At 52.6% G+C, this 14633-nt stretch overlaps 1 protein-coding gene across 4 annotated transcripts in view; it reads right to left on the bottom strand.

Moving 5' to 3' along the window:
- NRG2 (neuregulin 2) overlaps nt 1-14633 on the bottom strand; it is a 260716-nt gene that overhangs the window by 16052 nt on the left and 230031 nt on the right. For 3 of the 4 annotated variants that reach the window (XM_073010636.1, XM_008014663.3, XM_073010637.1), the window contains 2 exons: nt 8594-8714; nt 2419-2495 (listed from right to left, as the gene is read on the bottom strand). In XM_073010636.1, the coding sequence (XP_072866737.1) occupies nt 2419-2495; nt 8594-8714 (198 nt within the window). Of the gene's footprint in view, nt 1-1979; nt 2039-2418; nt 2496-8593; nt 8715-14633 lie in introns of all 4 variants that reach the window. The other variant, XM_008014664.3, reaches the window with a different exon arrangement.

The raw sequence follows: 14633 nt of genomic DNA, 5'->3' as shown, positions 1-14633 counted from the left end.
TCATCCCCATTTTACAGATGAGAAAACAAATTGAGAAGTTAAAGAGGCCCCAGAGCTAGTCAGCTCAGCAGTTGGCATTTTTACTGAGGTCTCTTTGAATCCGAAGCCTGAACACTTAAGCCAGCACTTTACACTACCTTTTCAGTAATTATCTGCTAGAGCAGTACATGAAGTGCTCTCTGGGAAAGTGCTTGAAGAGCATAAATCCTTTACGAAAAGGTAACAGTCAAGCTACTGAACACACTAGGCAGAAGGGCCTGGACTGCCTTTGTGGGCTCTTTTCTGGGCTCCTGGGACCCTGCTGACCTTCCTAGCAGATTTAGGCTGAAAGCTGAAGCAGCCCAGCTGGCAGAGAGGCCTTGGATAGCGGCCCGGGTTCCGGAGGCTCGGCTGCTCTGATTCAGGACAGGCTGGGACTCCCCGTCCAGAACAGTCCCACAAGCCTGGGAGGCTCTCTGCCAAGAGGAATATTGCCCCACTGTCTCTCTCACCTGGCCCCCAGCTCTGCCTGGGCTCTGCCTTCTCCTGGGGGCCCTCCTGCTCTACAGTCCTGCACTCAGGGCTGGGTATGACTCTGAAATAATTGCAGAGCCTGCGTTCTAGAGAATTCTGTTGGGCCACATGTCCTGCCCACAGGCTCTGCCCTTCCTCCTTGGCCTCCCACACTCTATTAAGATAGTTGACCATCTGGGCCAAGCAGCTCCCATCCCCCAGGGGTCTCTACGCCCCTGTGGGGTTGGGGTGGGGAGTAACTTGCTGACCTTTTGTGCTGTGGTCTGAGAAGGACTGGGAAGGATCATTTCTCCACCCTGAGACCTAAATCCCCAAACCCCTTTTCTCCAAGGGCTACCTACATGGTCCCCTGGATCCCACCTTCAGCACCTCCCAGAGTTCTACCTCCCAGTATCCAGTGCCACATGGACACTCGGTTCCAAACTCCTCTTTGGGCCCAGCTGTCCTCCCTGGAGAAGAGGAGGTGGCAGGCGGGGGGTGGTGGCATGCAGGGGCCTAGCCTGCTCTGCAGGATGGGATGGGTGACTGGGGACAGGCCTTGCAAGCCAGCGGACCCCTGGTCCTCAAGCAGAATCAATGGCCGGCCAGAGGCTTTTCGTTCTGCTCCACCCCCACCTGGCGGTGCTGGAAGGAACTGCTCTCAGGCCCCAAATTAAAAAAAAAAAAAAAAAACACTCCATAATTATGACTGGGTCCTTGGGCCTCGGGGCTCACTTTTCTTTCTTCCTTCCTTTTCTTTTCTTTTTTTTTTTCTTGGCAAACTGTGCAAAAGAGAAAGCTCCAACCTCAGAAGTTGAAGAAAGGAAGGGAATAAAATCCTAGATGGGAAGATTCAGACCACAGAGGTGCTGGAGTCATCAGTTACCCCTCAATTCCTCATTTCCTCAACTTTTTAGCATCTCCAGCACCAACCCCTGCCCCCTCTCCCACCATCCTGTAGCCACATAAATATCTTTGGTATTCATGGAAACCATTGCCCTGGGTCCTGCTCTCCCTTAATTCCTCTTCCTTCCCTCTACCCCATTTCCAAACCCTCAAAACAAACAAACAAACTCTGGCCAGACTGGAAAATGGGCTTTCTGAGAACTTTTTTTCTCTCTCAAACACATAGGCATACACACGCGCACACTCACTGCCAGCCCCATCGGTACCCTCAGGCAGCCTTCAGAGGCAGGGGAGGGTTCTGCAAATGCTTCCTCCCATTCTGGCCAGGCTGCCTGACCCCAGAAGTCGGGAGGAGGCCTGGGTGTGGCCCTGGCTGCTTCAGAGAGAACTTGGCATTACTGTGCCCAGGAGGTACAGTCCACATGTGGAGGTGGGGGTGCCAGGGGGCATTTCTGTCTCCTCTAAGGAGCGCAGGACACCCTCTGCATCTCCCCGTAGTCTTGCTAAGCAAGGGCCCATCCCTCCCCAGGGGGAGACTGTCAGTCACCAGGGAAGAGAAGAAGTAGAAGAAAGAGACATACTGGAGAAGTTGACCATTGCGAACTGCTGACACCTGTCCCCGGTGTATCCCACAGGACACCTACCAAAAGAAAGAAAACCAGAAAGAGAGAGCCAGGATAGCAAGACACAGGCATTGCAACACCCCGGCACGGGCTCCTGCCAATGCCAGCTGGGTTCCTTGCCACCGTTACCATTTGTATTGGCCTTGCCACTCTGCCCCTTACCTGCAGCCCTGAACTTTAAACCCAAGGATTAGGCCAAAAATGAAAACAAAGCAAAACAAAACAAAACAAAACAAAAAGAACTAACAAACCAAAATACAAAAAAGAAAAGAGAAACAAAACAAAACAGCCAAAGATCAAAACAACCAACACCCCTGGCCCTACGCCCTACATTGGGGGGACTGCACCCGGAAGCTTTCTAAGGAGCAGGGACTTGTGTTTGTATCTTCAAACATACTTTGCTTAGGATCTGGCATGTACAATCGCAAAGGCAGTTTCTCCAAACATCTCTGTCCGAAGAATCCATTTGGACATCTGGAGAAGGAAAAGGGGAAAAATCACAGAACAAACTGGCATCATCCGCGAGGCTAAGGTTAGAAATCAAAGTGCACAGTGATGAATGAGAAAAACCAAGTCAGGCACTTGGGGTCATACTTGTAGCTGAAGGGACTGGAGTCAGGGCTGGGTGGAGGGCTCTGAAATCTCCTCGAAAATCTGTCTAATAGATGTGGCTCCATGGGTGGTGGGGAAGGTGGGGTGGGTCGGGGGGAGGATGATTTAGGTAAGCGGGGTGAGGGAAGATGGGAAGTTGTCCTACTGGTCATTGAGACTTTCCTTCTTACCTGCCTGGTACCCCATGAAGCAAGAACTGTGGCCTCTTGGTGCCAGGCAGTCAGTCAGCTGGCAGGGATCTGGGAGCCTTAAGGAATACCAAGTTCTTGGGAGCTACTCCTCCCAGGACCGACTGAAGGATTCTCTCCTGGGCTCTGGGCAGGTTTTCTCCTCCAAGAAACAGCCCCCAGAAAACTCAGATAACTCAGGAATGCTGTTCCCAGACTGTGTATGTCTATGACAAAAGTGACCTAGGGGATATTTTATCTGTTCTTTCAAAGAGGGTTCTGTGGCCAAATCAATGTAGGAAATACATTCAGGGTGCCCTGTAGAGCTGCAGTGTACCTTCACCTATGAAAGACTATGAAAGTTTCATAGGAGGAAACAGCTGAACTTTCCATGTAAGTTCTCAAATTTATTTGTGTTTCAAATTTATTTCACCATGGATATTGTTTTTTGAGGAACCCTTGTAGAACATGGTTTGGAGAAGGCTGCCCCAGTGCAATGTACATGGGGAAAGCTTAGTAGGGAAATGGGAAGTTCGGGAGGAGTTGGAATTATCAGCATCCCAAAGTGGGCCTTCCTGATACCAGGTGCAGGGAATCTGGCCTCAGGTGGCAAGGACCACAAAAGGGATTGGAGCAGGCTCACTGGGGGACCCTGGAAGCCTGGTCCACCTCAAGGTCCTAGCGGCAGCCAGCCTGCGAAACTCTTCCATTTCCCCATGACCTGTTTCTCCATCACTGCCTGGCCCTGCCCTGGATCTCATTCTCCGATCTTGCCTTGCTTACAGCTCTAGAGCAACACCCACTCAATCTCCCTGACCTTGTCCCTACCCCCAAGGTACACGTTCTTCTGCTTTCTGGCTGCCACCCCTCTCCTCAAGCGAATCTCAGATTTCTTGCAGAAGTCTTGCAGATTTCTGGAGGACATTCCCACCCCTGTACTCTCTTCTGAACCCCAGCAAGGCTAGATACCTAAGGAGAAGCTTATAGGGAGGGCTAGACCCCTTCCCCACATCCCTACTCAGACATGGGTCTATATTGCCTCTGCATCTTCTTCCTTAGGAAAGTAGCTAAGTTCATCACCAGTGTCCCCCTCAATAATAGGCTACCGTTCAAAATTAATCAATGTAAACTTCCTCAAGAGGCAAGTGTACTCTACTTCTTAGCATTGCAGTATATAGCAACCATCAGGAAGCCACTTAGGCTTACAGTAAGTGGTAGCTATTGGTTGTGACAGATACTCATGAACATCCTGTGACCTCAAATCTGGAGGAGTGGGGAATGGGAGTGGTGGGTGAGCAGTTTCTTTGGGCCTTAATGGCGTCTCCTCCAGGGGAGGCAGGATGTTTGTCTTGTAGTGGTAGGATTGTGTGAGCAGGTATGCCTGGCTAATCAGGGGGTGGTGGAGGGCAGGGAATTGTGTCAGGAAAGTGGCATGGGTGGGGAAAGGGTGCATGCTCATCTTGTTGAACAGGGTGGCTTGGAGGAGGAGACTGCCATTAGCTCCCTTGTCAACACATCCTTCTCTGATCCCTGGCCCTTGTCCCTATTCATCCCAGATCAGGAAAATGGAGATAGTGGCTAAGGCCTCCCAACAAGCTCCAGCCAGGCTCAGCTCTTGGAAACTGATGTCCACTTGTGATGGGGACTAGAGGGGTAGAAGTGATTTTCAAACGTAAGTGCCTTTGGGAGTGGAGGATGAAGGTCCAGGAAGTTGCCAAAATGACTCTTGGGTTCCACAAAGGAACAAGAAAGAGATAGATGTGTCTGTGTCCAGTGTCTGAGATCAGCCCAGCTCTTGGAGGCAGGGAAACCTGTGTGTGTGTGTGTGTGTGTGTGTGAGAGAGAGAGATAGAGAGAGAGTGGGGGAGTACAAGGGCAGGAGGGGCAAGGGGAAATTTATTTCCATTGCTGACAAGCAGGGCTGCTGTCCTAAGACCTTTGGAGACCAACGATAACTCCATACATCCCTGTGGCCCTTATCTCACACCCAGCCTGCACTATGCTGACTACATCCTTACATCTTTCATGGCCGCTAAGTTGCACAACATTATAGTCCTAACCTTCCTTCCTTGAGAAAATGTGCTCCCCACTGGCTGAACAAAGCAAAAGGCACTGGGGAGGGGCACAGTGAGGGGTGGTGGAAGGCTGACAGCTACTGCTGTTTTTTGGGGTCCTAGCTCTGTCAGGACACTCCTATTTTTCTCCTTAGTCCTGTTTGCTGGGGATGAGTCACATTCAGGAGGCTGGGGCTTCCCTAGAGAAGGCTTTGGGGGCAAGCTGGGCCTACAGCCTCTCTAACCTGCACCTAATACCAGGGTAAGAGAGTATGGGGTACATTAGCCTATGAACCAGGATAGGAGTCTGAACTCAGCATTGGGGGTGGGTGATGGTTGGTGGTTCCCACTGAAACTGGGATTGACCCTCTGATTTTCAGGGGGCACAGAGGACAGATTAGAAGGAGCAGCGGGTAACAGCCTTCCCAGCCTTTCCCACCAGGTCATCGGCTATGACTCTGGGAAGGTCTGTCCCCAGGGCTGGAGAAGAGCAGGGTGAGAGAGGGGCAGAGAGGAGAGCCCATGGGCTGCATCTGGGGTGACAGAGAGGTCAGGACCTCTGCTTTCCCCTTTTCCCACCCCACCTCCCGGGCCTCAGTTTCACCTTTTGGTAGCCTGGGGATAATGCCATGTGTGCTGCCCTCACCCGGGGGAGGGGTGGATGAAGGATGGCAGTGTGCCCCGGGCACTGGAGGGAGTGAAGGGCCTGTGAATTCATGAGAGGGGTGAAGATGTGGCGAGGATGAGCAGGCAGATGGGGGTGGGATGGGGAATCACCTGGACATGGGTGGGGTAAGGGCAGAGGGATGAGGAGGATGAGCTGATGGGAAGGGGAGGCATGCCACTGGTATGTGCACAGGGCTGGAAAGAGTCTTGTTCTGTCATCATCCCCTGAACCAGTCCCCAAGAGTCACGCACCAACCGTGCTCTACAAACACACGGAGAGAAGAGGAGAAAGCAGCAAGAGGGACTACTGAGGCCCCTGTCTGGCCCAGACAGGGGACAGTCACCTTGATTTGGACTCCCATTTTCAAATCCCCCTACGTTGTCTTTTTTTAAAACAAAATTCAGTATCAGTGACACTGTTTCTTTTGGCACTGAATTCCAGAAAAACAGGAGGGACGGAGTGTGCCTGCTTTCCAACACTCCCTGCAGGGCTCTGAACCAATACACAACAACAAGTGTAAGAAAACCAGGAAGGAAAACTGATTTTTATAGAAACTGGAATGAAACTGACCAGTGTAGTTTCATTATCCAAGCTAAGCGGAAATGCAAAAAAATCAAAATAAAAAGTAAACAAACAGCACAAATGGTAAGACGTGAGTTCCGTTTCCTAAATTCTTTCCTTTTTATTCCATTCAGGTGTCATCAGGAACCCCAAGAGGCCTGCCCCCCTTCCCCCGCAGCTCATCCACCCCCAGAATGGCCTCTGGGCTCTGCCCTGCCCCCCACCCCCCTGCCCTTCTCCAGCACAGCTATGAGGACCTGCCGTTCTGACCGCATCTCCACCAGGGATGCCCTCTCCCTCGAGGGCTGACAAAGGGAGTCAGGGAAGTTGGTTCCAGGAACCTTGACTGGAACCAGGGGAGGCTGAGATGGGGAAGTGGTGGCTCTGGGTACCAAGTTCTAAGCAGTGCAGCTTCCCTTCCCTGGTGGGGAGGGGAACAGGGCACCATCTTCACAATGGCTCAGGCTCCTGCCTCTGCTCCTCTCAGATTTAGCTGGGCAGGACTCAGAGGTCCTAGGGGTGCAACCTTGCTGGCAGGGCCCTCCTGGAGCCCATATATCTCACCATTCCCTTGCCCACACCGAACTCTAGCAGTGGAGCCCTGGCCCCCATGGCCCTCCTCAGCCCTGGCACCTGTCCTGAGGGGCCAGAACCTTCCCTGCCTGGACGAGGGCTGACTTCAGTGACAGTGCTGGATCCCTTTAAGGTTCGGGGTCCAAGGGGCTAGGGAAGAGAAGAGACCTACCTAGTGTATATGCCACAGGGAGGAGGAGGATGCGGGAGACAAGGAAAGGGGGATGCAGGGCTGGGTCATCCCTGTGAGGTATTCCAGGACCCTGATGAATTTCTAGTAGATCTGTTCCAAAGAACTATGATCAACTTTCACAGCTAGAATGTTTCCTAGGGTCTGTCATACGAACATGGCAGCCTCCTAGAGGCAGGAGGCAGGGAAGGATGAGGGGCTGAGTCTGCATTGAGAACTTCCCTAGAGGGCCTGTTGTTGCTATTGGGACTCTCCCCCTAAGATTTGGGGAGGGTGGGAAGGAGGTGGCAGCAGGGGCAGGGTGGGGCCAGGGAGGAAGTCAGCTGAGGAGGCCAGCTGGGGCAAGAGCCATGGTTCTGCCTGGCAGTGCGGGCCGGGTCACCCAGCACTGAGGTGAGCATAAAGGAGGTGCGGTCCCTCATTACCATGTTGTTAGGTGGAGGGGTCTTGAAAAGTCCTGGCCTCCTCAGACCAGGCTCACATTCCCGGGCAAGGGTGTGTCCAGGAAGGGGGCTGTGGATCTGGAGCGGGAGATCAGAGGCATGCGAGCTGAGAAGTACTGAGTCTGACCTTGCCTGGCGGAAGGTCAAACATCTCTCTTTGAATCCCCATCAAAGTTTTGGTGGCCTTTGCCCAGATGCCATGGGAATGGGGCAGTTTTAGCACCTTTCCAGGGCTATAGTCTTGGGCTGCTTTGAAACACTGAAGTTATTAACTAGGCCCCCCTCCTACTCCTCCCCTAGATCTGTCCAAAGTCTGTGCTGCCCTCACCAAGCTCCCCTCCCCTCCTCACACACTCACCAGAGAATCTGTCCAGGGGGCACTGTAGGCCCAGCTGCCCAAAAGATTTGGCTGGGCCTGAACAAGCCCCCCCGACAGCCTCTCTCCCACCTGCCCCATTTTCTATGGGGAGTGGGTGGTTCTGAGCTCCTTGGAGTTCCTGCTGGGGCCACCCTGCCTGGTTGGTGAGCAGGCTCTGGCCCCTGGGGAGGCTGAGAGGCCCCAGCCTGAGCCTCTCCTCCACCCTGACCTCCCCCATTGGGTCATACCTAGAGTGGTGTCCTTGCTGGCATCCCCTCATCCCATGGAGTGGGGGCTAGGGGCTGAAGGGGCACAGGCAGCACCCAGGGCATTTTTGTACAATGGGGTCCTGTAGGGCAGAAGGGCAGCCAGATCCTGAGGTCAGTACTAGGTTCTGGGCAGACCCCTCTTCTCCCCTCAAGACTACAGGAGCAAAGGGCTCTGGAACCTGTGCTCTGCCTGGCCCCACCAGGCTCCTCGCTACTGGGGAAGATGCAGCCTGGGAAACGTTCATTAAGAACAAAGTTTGGAGAGTTGCTGAGAGATGGGGAGGAAAAGATGGGGAGAAAGAGGGACTGAGGGAGGCAGAGAGAGAGAGAGAGAGAGAGACAGAGAGAGAGAGAGAGAGAAAAACCCAGTGCCCAGTGCCTAGGGCATAGACTAGCATCCCCATCTCCCTAAAGGGTGTTGGTGAAAGGGTAGACATCAGGAGATGGGGTGGATAGGGGCCTGGGAAATGGGGACTCCCCAAGCCCCTGTGCCCCTTAGAGCTTATATCTCCTTATATTCCAGGAAAGGGCTAGGAAATAGGGCAAAGCTTCCTGTCTACACCCCTTGGGGACCTCTTGTCAGTGGCTTGGAACCCTCTTTTACCAGAGCCCTCCACTTCTGACCCAGCATCTCCTACCCTGCTCTTGCCCCCAAGCCCACCCCTACTGGTCACTTACTTGCAGGAGAGCTGGTTGATGCCCTCGATGTAGTAGCAGACGCCTCCATTGACGCAATAGGACTTGGCTGTCTCGTTGCACTTCCGGGCGTGCCCCGACCAGGATGAGAGGGTGGTGCTCACTGAGGGTATGAGAGACATGTGCCAGTGACCCACTGAGACCATCTCTAGGTCCTAGGAATCATCTCCTTCATGCCCCATCTCAAAACTGGAAGATGACCAGAGGCTGCAGGAATGACTGGGGAGGGGAGGTCTGGTGGTCCCTTCTAGTCACCAATAAGGCAAAGGAGAGGCCACCATGAGCTCTGCCCATATGCCCAGTGCAACCTTGCACCCAAGCTCTAGGCAAACTTCCAAAGGCCAGGAAGATTTTCATTCTTTTGTGGGGGGAGCAAGGTGAGATGAGAGCAGGAACTGCTTCCTCTGCTGAGTAAGGGCCCACCTCTCCCCTTCCCTGCCTGGCTTTCCGGGGACTCCCCTACAGGTGGTTGAGATGCTGATGTCTCACGTGGTGAACAAACATAGGAGGCAGCGCAGGGAAGAGACACCTACACCCGCCTGCATGGCTTGGGCTCTCATGGTGAACCAGGGAGTGGCTGGAAGGGAGCTGGGCCTTCAGGGGATGGCACCTTCAGGACATGGTCATTTTCTAAGATCTGGAGAGATGTTGGAGGTAGGAGGAACCCTAGCTTCTACTCTCTTCCCCTTCTCCAAGGGCTAGGCTAGCTCCAAACCTCCCAGAAATGCTTCAAAGCCTACTATGCCCCATCTCCATAAGCATCTGGGGTCTTCTCCATATCTCCCCACCCCAGACAGCCCCCTCCTCCCCGACCTCATCAGCTGTTGCCCCTAGAGGGAGCCTCCAGGTCTCGGACAGCCCCAGCCATAAATCATGGGTTTCAAGTTGTTGGGGAGGAGACAGGGCTGGGGAAAGGGAAGGGGGCAGCTGGGATGCGAAACTGGGGGAGAGCAAGGCTGGGCCTTAAGGCTGCTAGCGCAGACTGCACGTCCGATGGACTGGACTCATTTGAGAAATGAACATCACTGAAGCTCTGCTCCTCATCAGGGAATGGCATCCAGAAAGCTGGCTTCAAGTGAACATTCTTGCCCCAAACATCAGTTTTAGATAATGCCCCGTCCAATCCAGACTGGACAGCCAGAAGCAGGTCCTGCTCCCCTCAGCTCCCAGGGCCTCTGAGGGCCTCTCTCTCCCACCCAGCCCAGCAGTGGCCTCCTGAATGAGATGGCCCAAGCTACCCCAGCTGGCCCTGTCTCCTCAGGGGTACTGGGTCTCTCTCATTCCCCTCAGTAATGGGGGTGAAAGTGAGAGGAGGAGGAGGAGGGCAGGCACTCGGCGCCCTCAGTGTTTAGACATGTGGGGAGACGGATGGAGCGCGGGGGGCCAGGAGTGTATACACAGCTCTGCCTCTGTATATGTCTGAGGAGCATGCTGATAAAATCCAGCGGGCAGGGCCGGCTTCGCCGTCCCCTCCACATCATGCCTGCTGCTGAGCTGGCATCCCGGAGCCCCACCCCTGCTGAGGTCTCCCTCCTCGGCTCAACCCCACACTCAGCTGGAACCCACGTGCTGGCTGGAACTGGAGACCTCCTGCTGATCTTTGCCCCACTTCTGGGTCAGTGAGACCCAGGGAACTAAGAAAGGGACAGAGAAGAGAAACAGCTGAGGTGACCACGCCTGCCAGTTGTAAAATCCCCTTGCTGGGAGAACCCTCGAGGTTGTCCTGCTCTTCATTTGCATGGCACAGGAGGAGTGAAGAGAGAGAAGGCAGCGAATGTCTGGCCAGAGTGCAGTGTGTGTTGCAACAGAGCCTCAGGGCTCCTAGCCCCTGGCTGTACATCCTCCCCATCAGCACCCAGGCTTGACATAAGCAGACGAACGCAAGCGCTGTGAGGATTGCAGGCCTGGGCCCTCCTGTGGGCCTTGGCTAAGCCAGAGAAATCTCAGTCTGGATCTGCCAGGCCCTGCCTGGCGCCCTCTGCAGTTGTGGGTGGCACAGACTGCCCATTGCTGTGCCCATTGTTTCACCCCAGCCGAGTGAGCAGTGGACAGCAGGGAGGATACTGGGGTGGCCGGGGCCACAGTTGCACACTTGGGCTTCTCACACATATATGTCTGTGCTCATCGGGGCCTTGGGAGGACAAGGACAACTCCTGAGGAAAGATGGGGCCTCCCCAGCCGGGTGCATTGAGCCTGGGCTGCCAGCATCATGTTGTCGTGGGGATGAGGCTGGGGCCCCGGGAAGGTAAAAAGGGAAGACAGTTGGGGAGCCAGTCACAGAGGGTGTGGGGAAAGAGTGACCATGGGTGTTTCCACCTCAGAAAGGCCACTCCTCTGTAACAGCAGGGCCTTCCCAAGACACTGCAGCCCAACTCTGCCAGTGGCGAAGCCACACTCCATGGAGATTTCCACATGGAAGAGCTGCGCTCACACTGTGGCGTAGTTACACTGTTCTAGCACGCGTGGGCTCCTGAGGCAATGTGGTTACACCCCCCTTGTCAGTGTATCCGTATCTCTCACTATGGTCGCCCGTGTTTGGAGAAGTGAAGGTGACATGGACTCTCCCTTTACACCTCCATGGGGATGGCTCACAGCACCCCAAACTCAACAAGTCCAAAACTGGGCTCTGCACCATCTGCCCTACCCACCTTCTTCCCCAGTCTTCCCTATCTCAGTGACCAAATGGCACAAACCAAAGAGCTAGAGGGCATCTTTGACTTCATCCTCCTTTATTCTCCTATAGCCATCTATTGCCAAGGGTTGCCATTTCCACTTCCTCAAGAGACTCCATCCATGTCTCGCTACCTCCTCCCCCAGTCCAGGCCACCGTTGTCTCTTTCTTTGATGACCACAATAGCTTCCTCTCCGGTCTTTCTGCCTTCACTCTTGCCTTCATCTCCTTTACTTTGCAACAGCCACAGTGGTCTTTAAAATATGTAAATTGTGTCAATGTTTTCTATTATTAAAGCTCTCCCGTGGCTTCCATTTGCACTCAGAATAAAGCCCCCAACTTCTTCCCAGGTCTTATTTGGGCTTCACCACCTCTCCCACTTCATCTCCCATCTTTCTCCTTCAGTATGTTTCAGACTACACTAGTCATAGCTCTGCTATTCTAATAAGCCAACTACTCTCCTGCCCAGGATGTTCAAAATACAACAAGTGTCTCAGGGAGGCCTCATCTGACTTCTTAAGCTGGTCAGGTTCCTCCCTTATTCCCTCTCTTAGCTTCATATACTTCTGTTTATAGTTATTTTAACATAATTACATGACTGGTGTGCAACTGTTTGCTTTTCTCTCCCCCAAGACAGAGTCTTGCTCTGTCACCCAGGCTGGAGTGCAATGGTACAATCTCAGCTCACTGCAACCTCTGCCTCCCAGGTTCAAGCAATTCTCGTGCCCCAGCCTCCCAAGTAGCTGGGATTATAGGCACATGCCACCATGCCCAGCTAATTTTTGTATTTTTTAGTAGAGACGGGGTTTCACAATGTTGGCCAGGATGGTCTCGATCTCCTGACCTCATGATCTGCCTGCCTCAGCCTCACAAAATGCTGGGATTACAGGCTTGTGCCACCACGCCCAGCCAACTGTTTGCTGTCTAATGCTTAGTTCCTTCACTAGAATGTAAGCTCCATTAGCGCAGGAGCCATGTCTGACATGTTTACCCTGAACCCCAATGTCCAGCACGGTACCTGGCACATAACAGGTGCTTAACAAATGTTTACTGAATGAATGAATGAGAAAATAAACATCTTATTCTTTGGGGGGAAAAAAGTGCCCTGTGCTACTATCGCAGGGATTAGTCTGGTATCCTTGACTGATAATGATATCTTTTTGGTAGATTAAAGGACGGTCTCCTATTAAATGCAAATATTCCAGAAAGGTCCTTAGAGGAATGAAAATCAAAGCCCATGGCTGGCTCACCCCTGTAATCCTAGCACTTTTGGGAGACCAAGGCGGGAAGATCACTTGAGACCAGGAGTTCAAGACCAGCCTGGGCAATGTAGCAAGACCCCATCTCTATAAAACATACACACACGCACACACTCTGAGATACCACTTTCACTAGGATGGCCAGAATCGAAAAGACGGATAATAACATGTGGTGGTGAGGAGGTGGAGAAATTGGAACCCATATGCATCGCTGGTAGGAATGTAAAATAGTGTAGCTGCTTTGGAAAACAGTCTGGGAGTTCCTTAAAAAATTAAATGTGCTCATCATGTGCTCCAGAAATTCCACTCCTAGGTGTATTCCCCAAGAGATTGACAACCTATGCTCACACAAAAACTTGTGCCCAGATGTCCACAGCAGCATTATTCATAACAGCCAAAGTGTGGAAACAATCCAAATGACCCAAGAATCCAAGCTTATGACTGGATAAATAAAATGTGGTATGTCTATATAGTGAAATAGTATTTAGCCATAAAAAGAAACGGAGTACTGATCCATGCTACAACATGGTGAACCTTGAAAACATTATGTTAAGTATAAGAAGACAGTCACAAAAGGCCACATATTGTATGATTCTATTTATATGAAATGTGCAGCATTAGTGGTTGCCTGGGCTAGGGAGAGGGAGAAATGGGAGTGGCTGCTAAAGGCCACGGGGTTTTTTTTTGGGGTGACAAAAATGTCCTGAAATTAGTGGTGACGGTTATATAACTTTGTGAATATACTAAAAACCACTGAATTGTATACTTTAAAAGGTGAATTTTATGATATATAAATTATATCTCAAAAAATTAATTTAAAAAAGCACCCCAGAGGGGTAAGCCCAGGAAGTTTTGATGAACCGTTAATGTCTTGGTGTGAGTTTATCAGGGCCCCTGAAGAGGCACAGCGGCGGGGTGGGAGCCACTGCTGTGGAGATGCGTCCCCTGCTGCCCACAACCACAGCTGCTTTTCACCGTTGCTCATGGAGAAAACTTCTGCTTGTCCTTCCAGACTCTGGTTGAGTGCCTCTTTAGCTATCGAGGCCCCTTTCCCTTTGATAAATTGCCTACCTTCCTCTCAGTTTGTTAGAAAAGGCAGACCTTTTAGAGTTCAGGTTTTAGTTTCCTGCATTTGAGGGACTTTCTTGGGGGCCAAGACTGTGACTCCCCAGAGCTCTGAGCAAGATCTTGTTGAATAAGCACTTGCTGAATGCATGACTGACATGAGTGTGCATCTGTGTGTGTGTGTGTGTGTGTGTGTGTGTTTAAACAGCCAGCCTTTTCAAGACTCCAGGTAAGAAACTGGCCCAGAGACCTCTCCAGGGCTTCCATGGTCCTATGACACCCCAGGTCAAACCTGCCTGTCCTCCGGGGCAAAGCTTGACATCAGGGGCTGGTACAGTTACCTCAGGACATTCCCAAGCTCCCTTTCACCTGGGATGAGACATCTGTTTCTCTAACTCAGAAGTGGGTTGGACCAAGCTATTGTGTTAGCACCACAAACTTCCTGCCGACTCCTCCGGCCCGCCAGTTCAGGAAGGCGGGAGTCTCTTTGTGAGCTGGCAGAGCTCTGACTATAAGGAAGGCCTAATCTGATTTGTGGAAGCAGCCCTGGGCTCCACCCGAACAGAGTAGTAGCCACCCAAGAGCCAAAGCGATGCCCACCGAGCAGCCTGCTGATCCCCGATGGCCTCCCCGTGCCCTCTTCTGGCTGCCCCATCCCTGTAGCCCTGGTTTCCCTTCGGCCTGGGCGGGCCAAACCAACCCACCTTGGGATGAGTCAGAGGGGGCAGACCACAGGGTGTGGTTGCTGCAGGTCTCCTGGGCTCCATGGATAAACAAGGAGCCTGGGCATCTCTGCCTGGGAAAACATCCCCAGCAGGGGCCCCCTGGTCCCCAGCAGTGGCCCTGTTCAGCTCTCCACATCAAGGGTAGGCTCTTGCCTGCCATGGACTGCACATGGCAGCAGAAGTGGTGTGGTATGTGTGTGTGTGTGTGTACTGGTTAGGTGCACAGCATGTCAGCCTTAGCATGAAACTCAGAATCCCAGGATTTTGGAGGGAAGGGGCTTAAAGATCATCTAGTTCAGCCC

This window comes from Chlorocebus sabaeus, chromosome 23 (assembly GCF_047675955.1).
Source record: "Chlorocebus sabaeus isolate Y175 chromosome 23, mChlSab1.0.hap1, whole genome shotgun sequence".
NCBI classification, from domain to species: Eukaryota; Metazoa; Chordata; class Mammalia; order Primates; family Cercopithecidae; genus Chlorocebus; species Chlorocebus sabaeus.
Note: the sequence above shows the minus strand (reverse complement) of the source record. Positions and strands in the feature narration are given on the sequence as shown.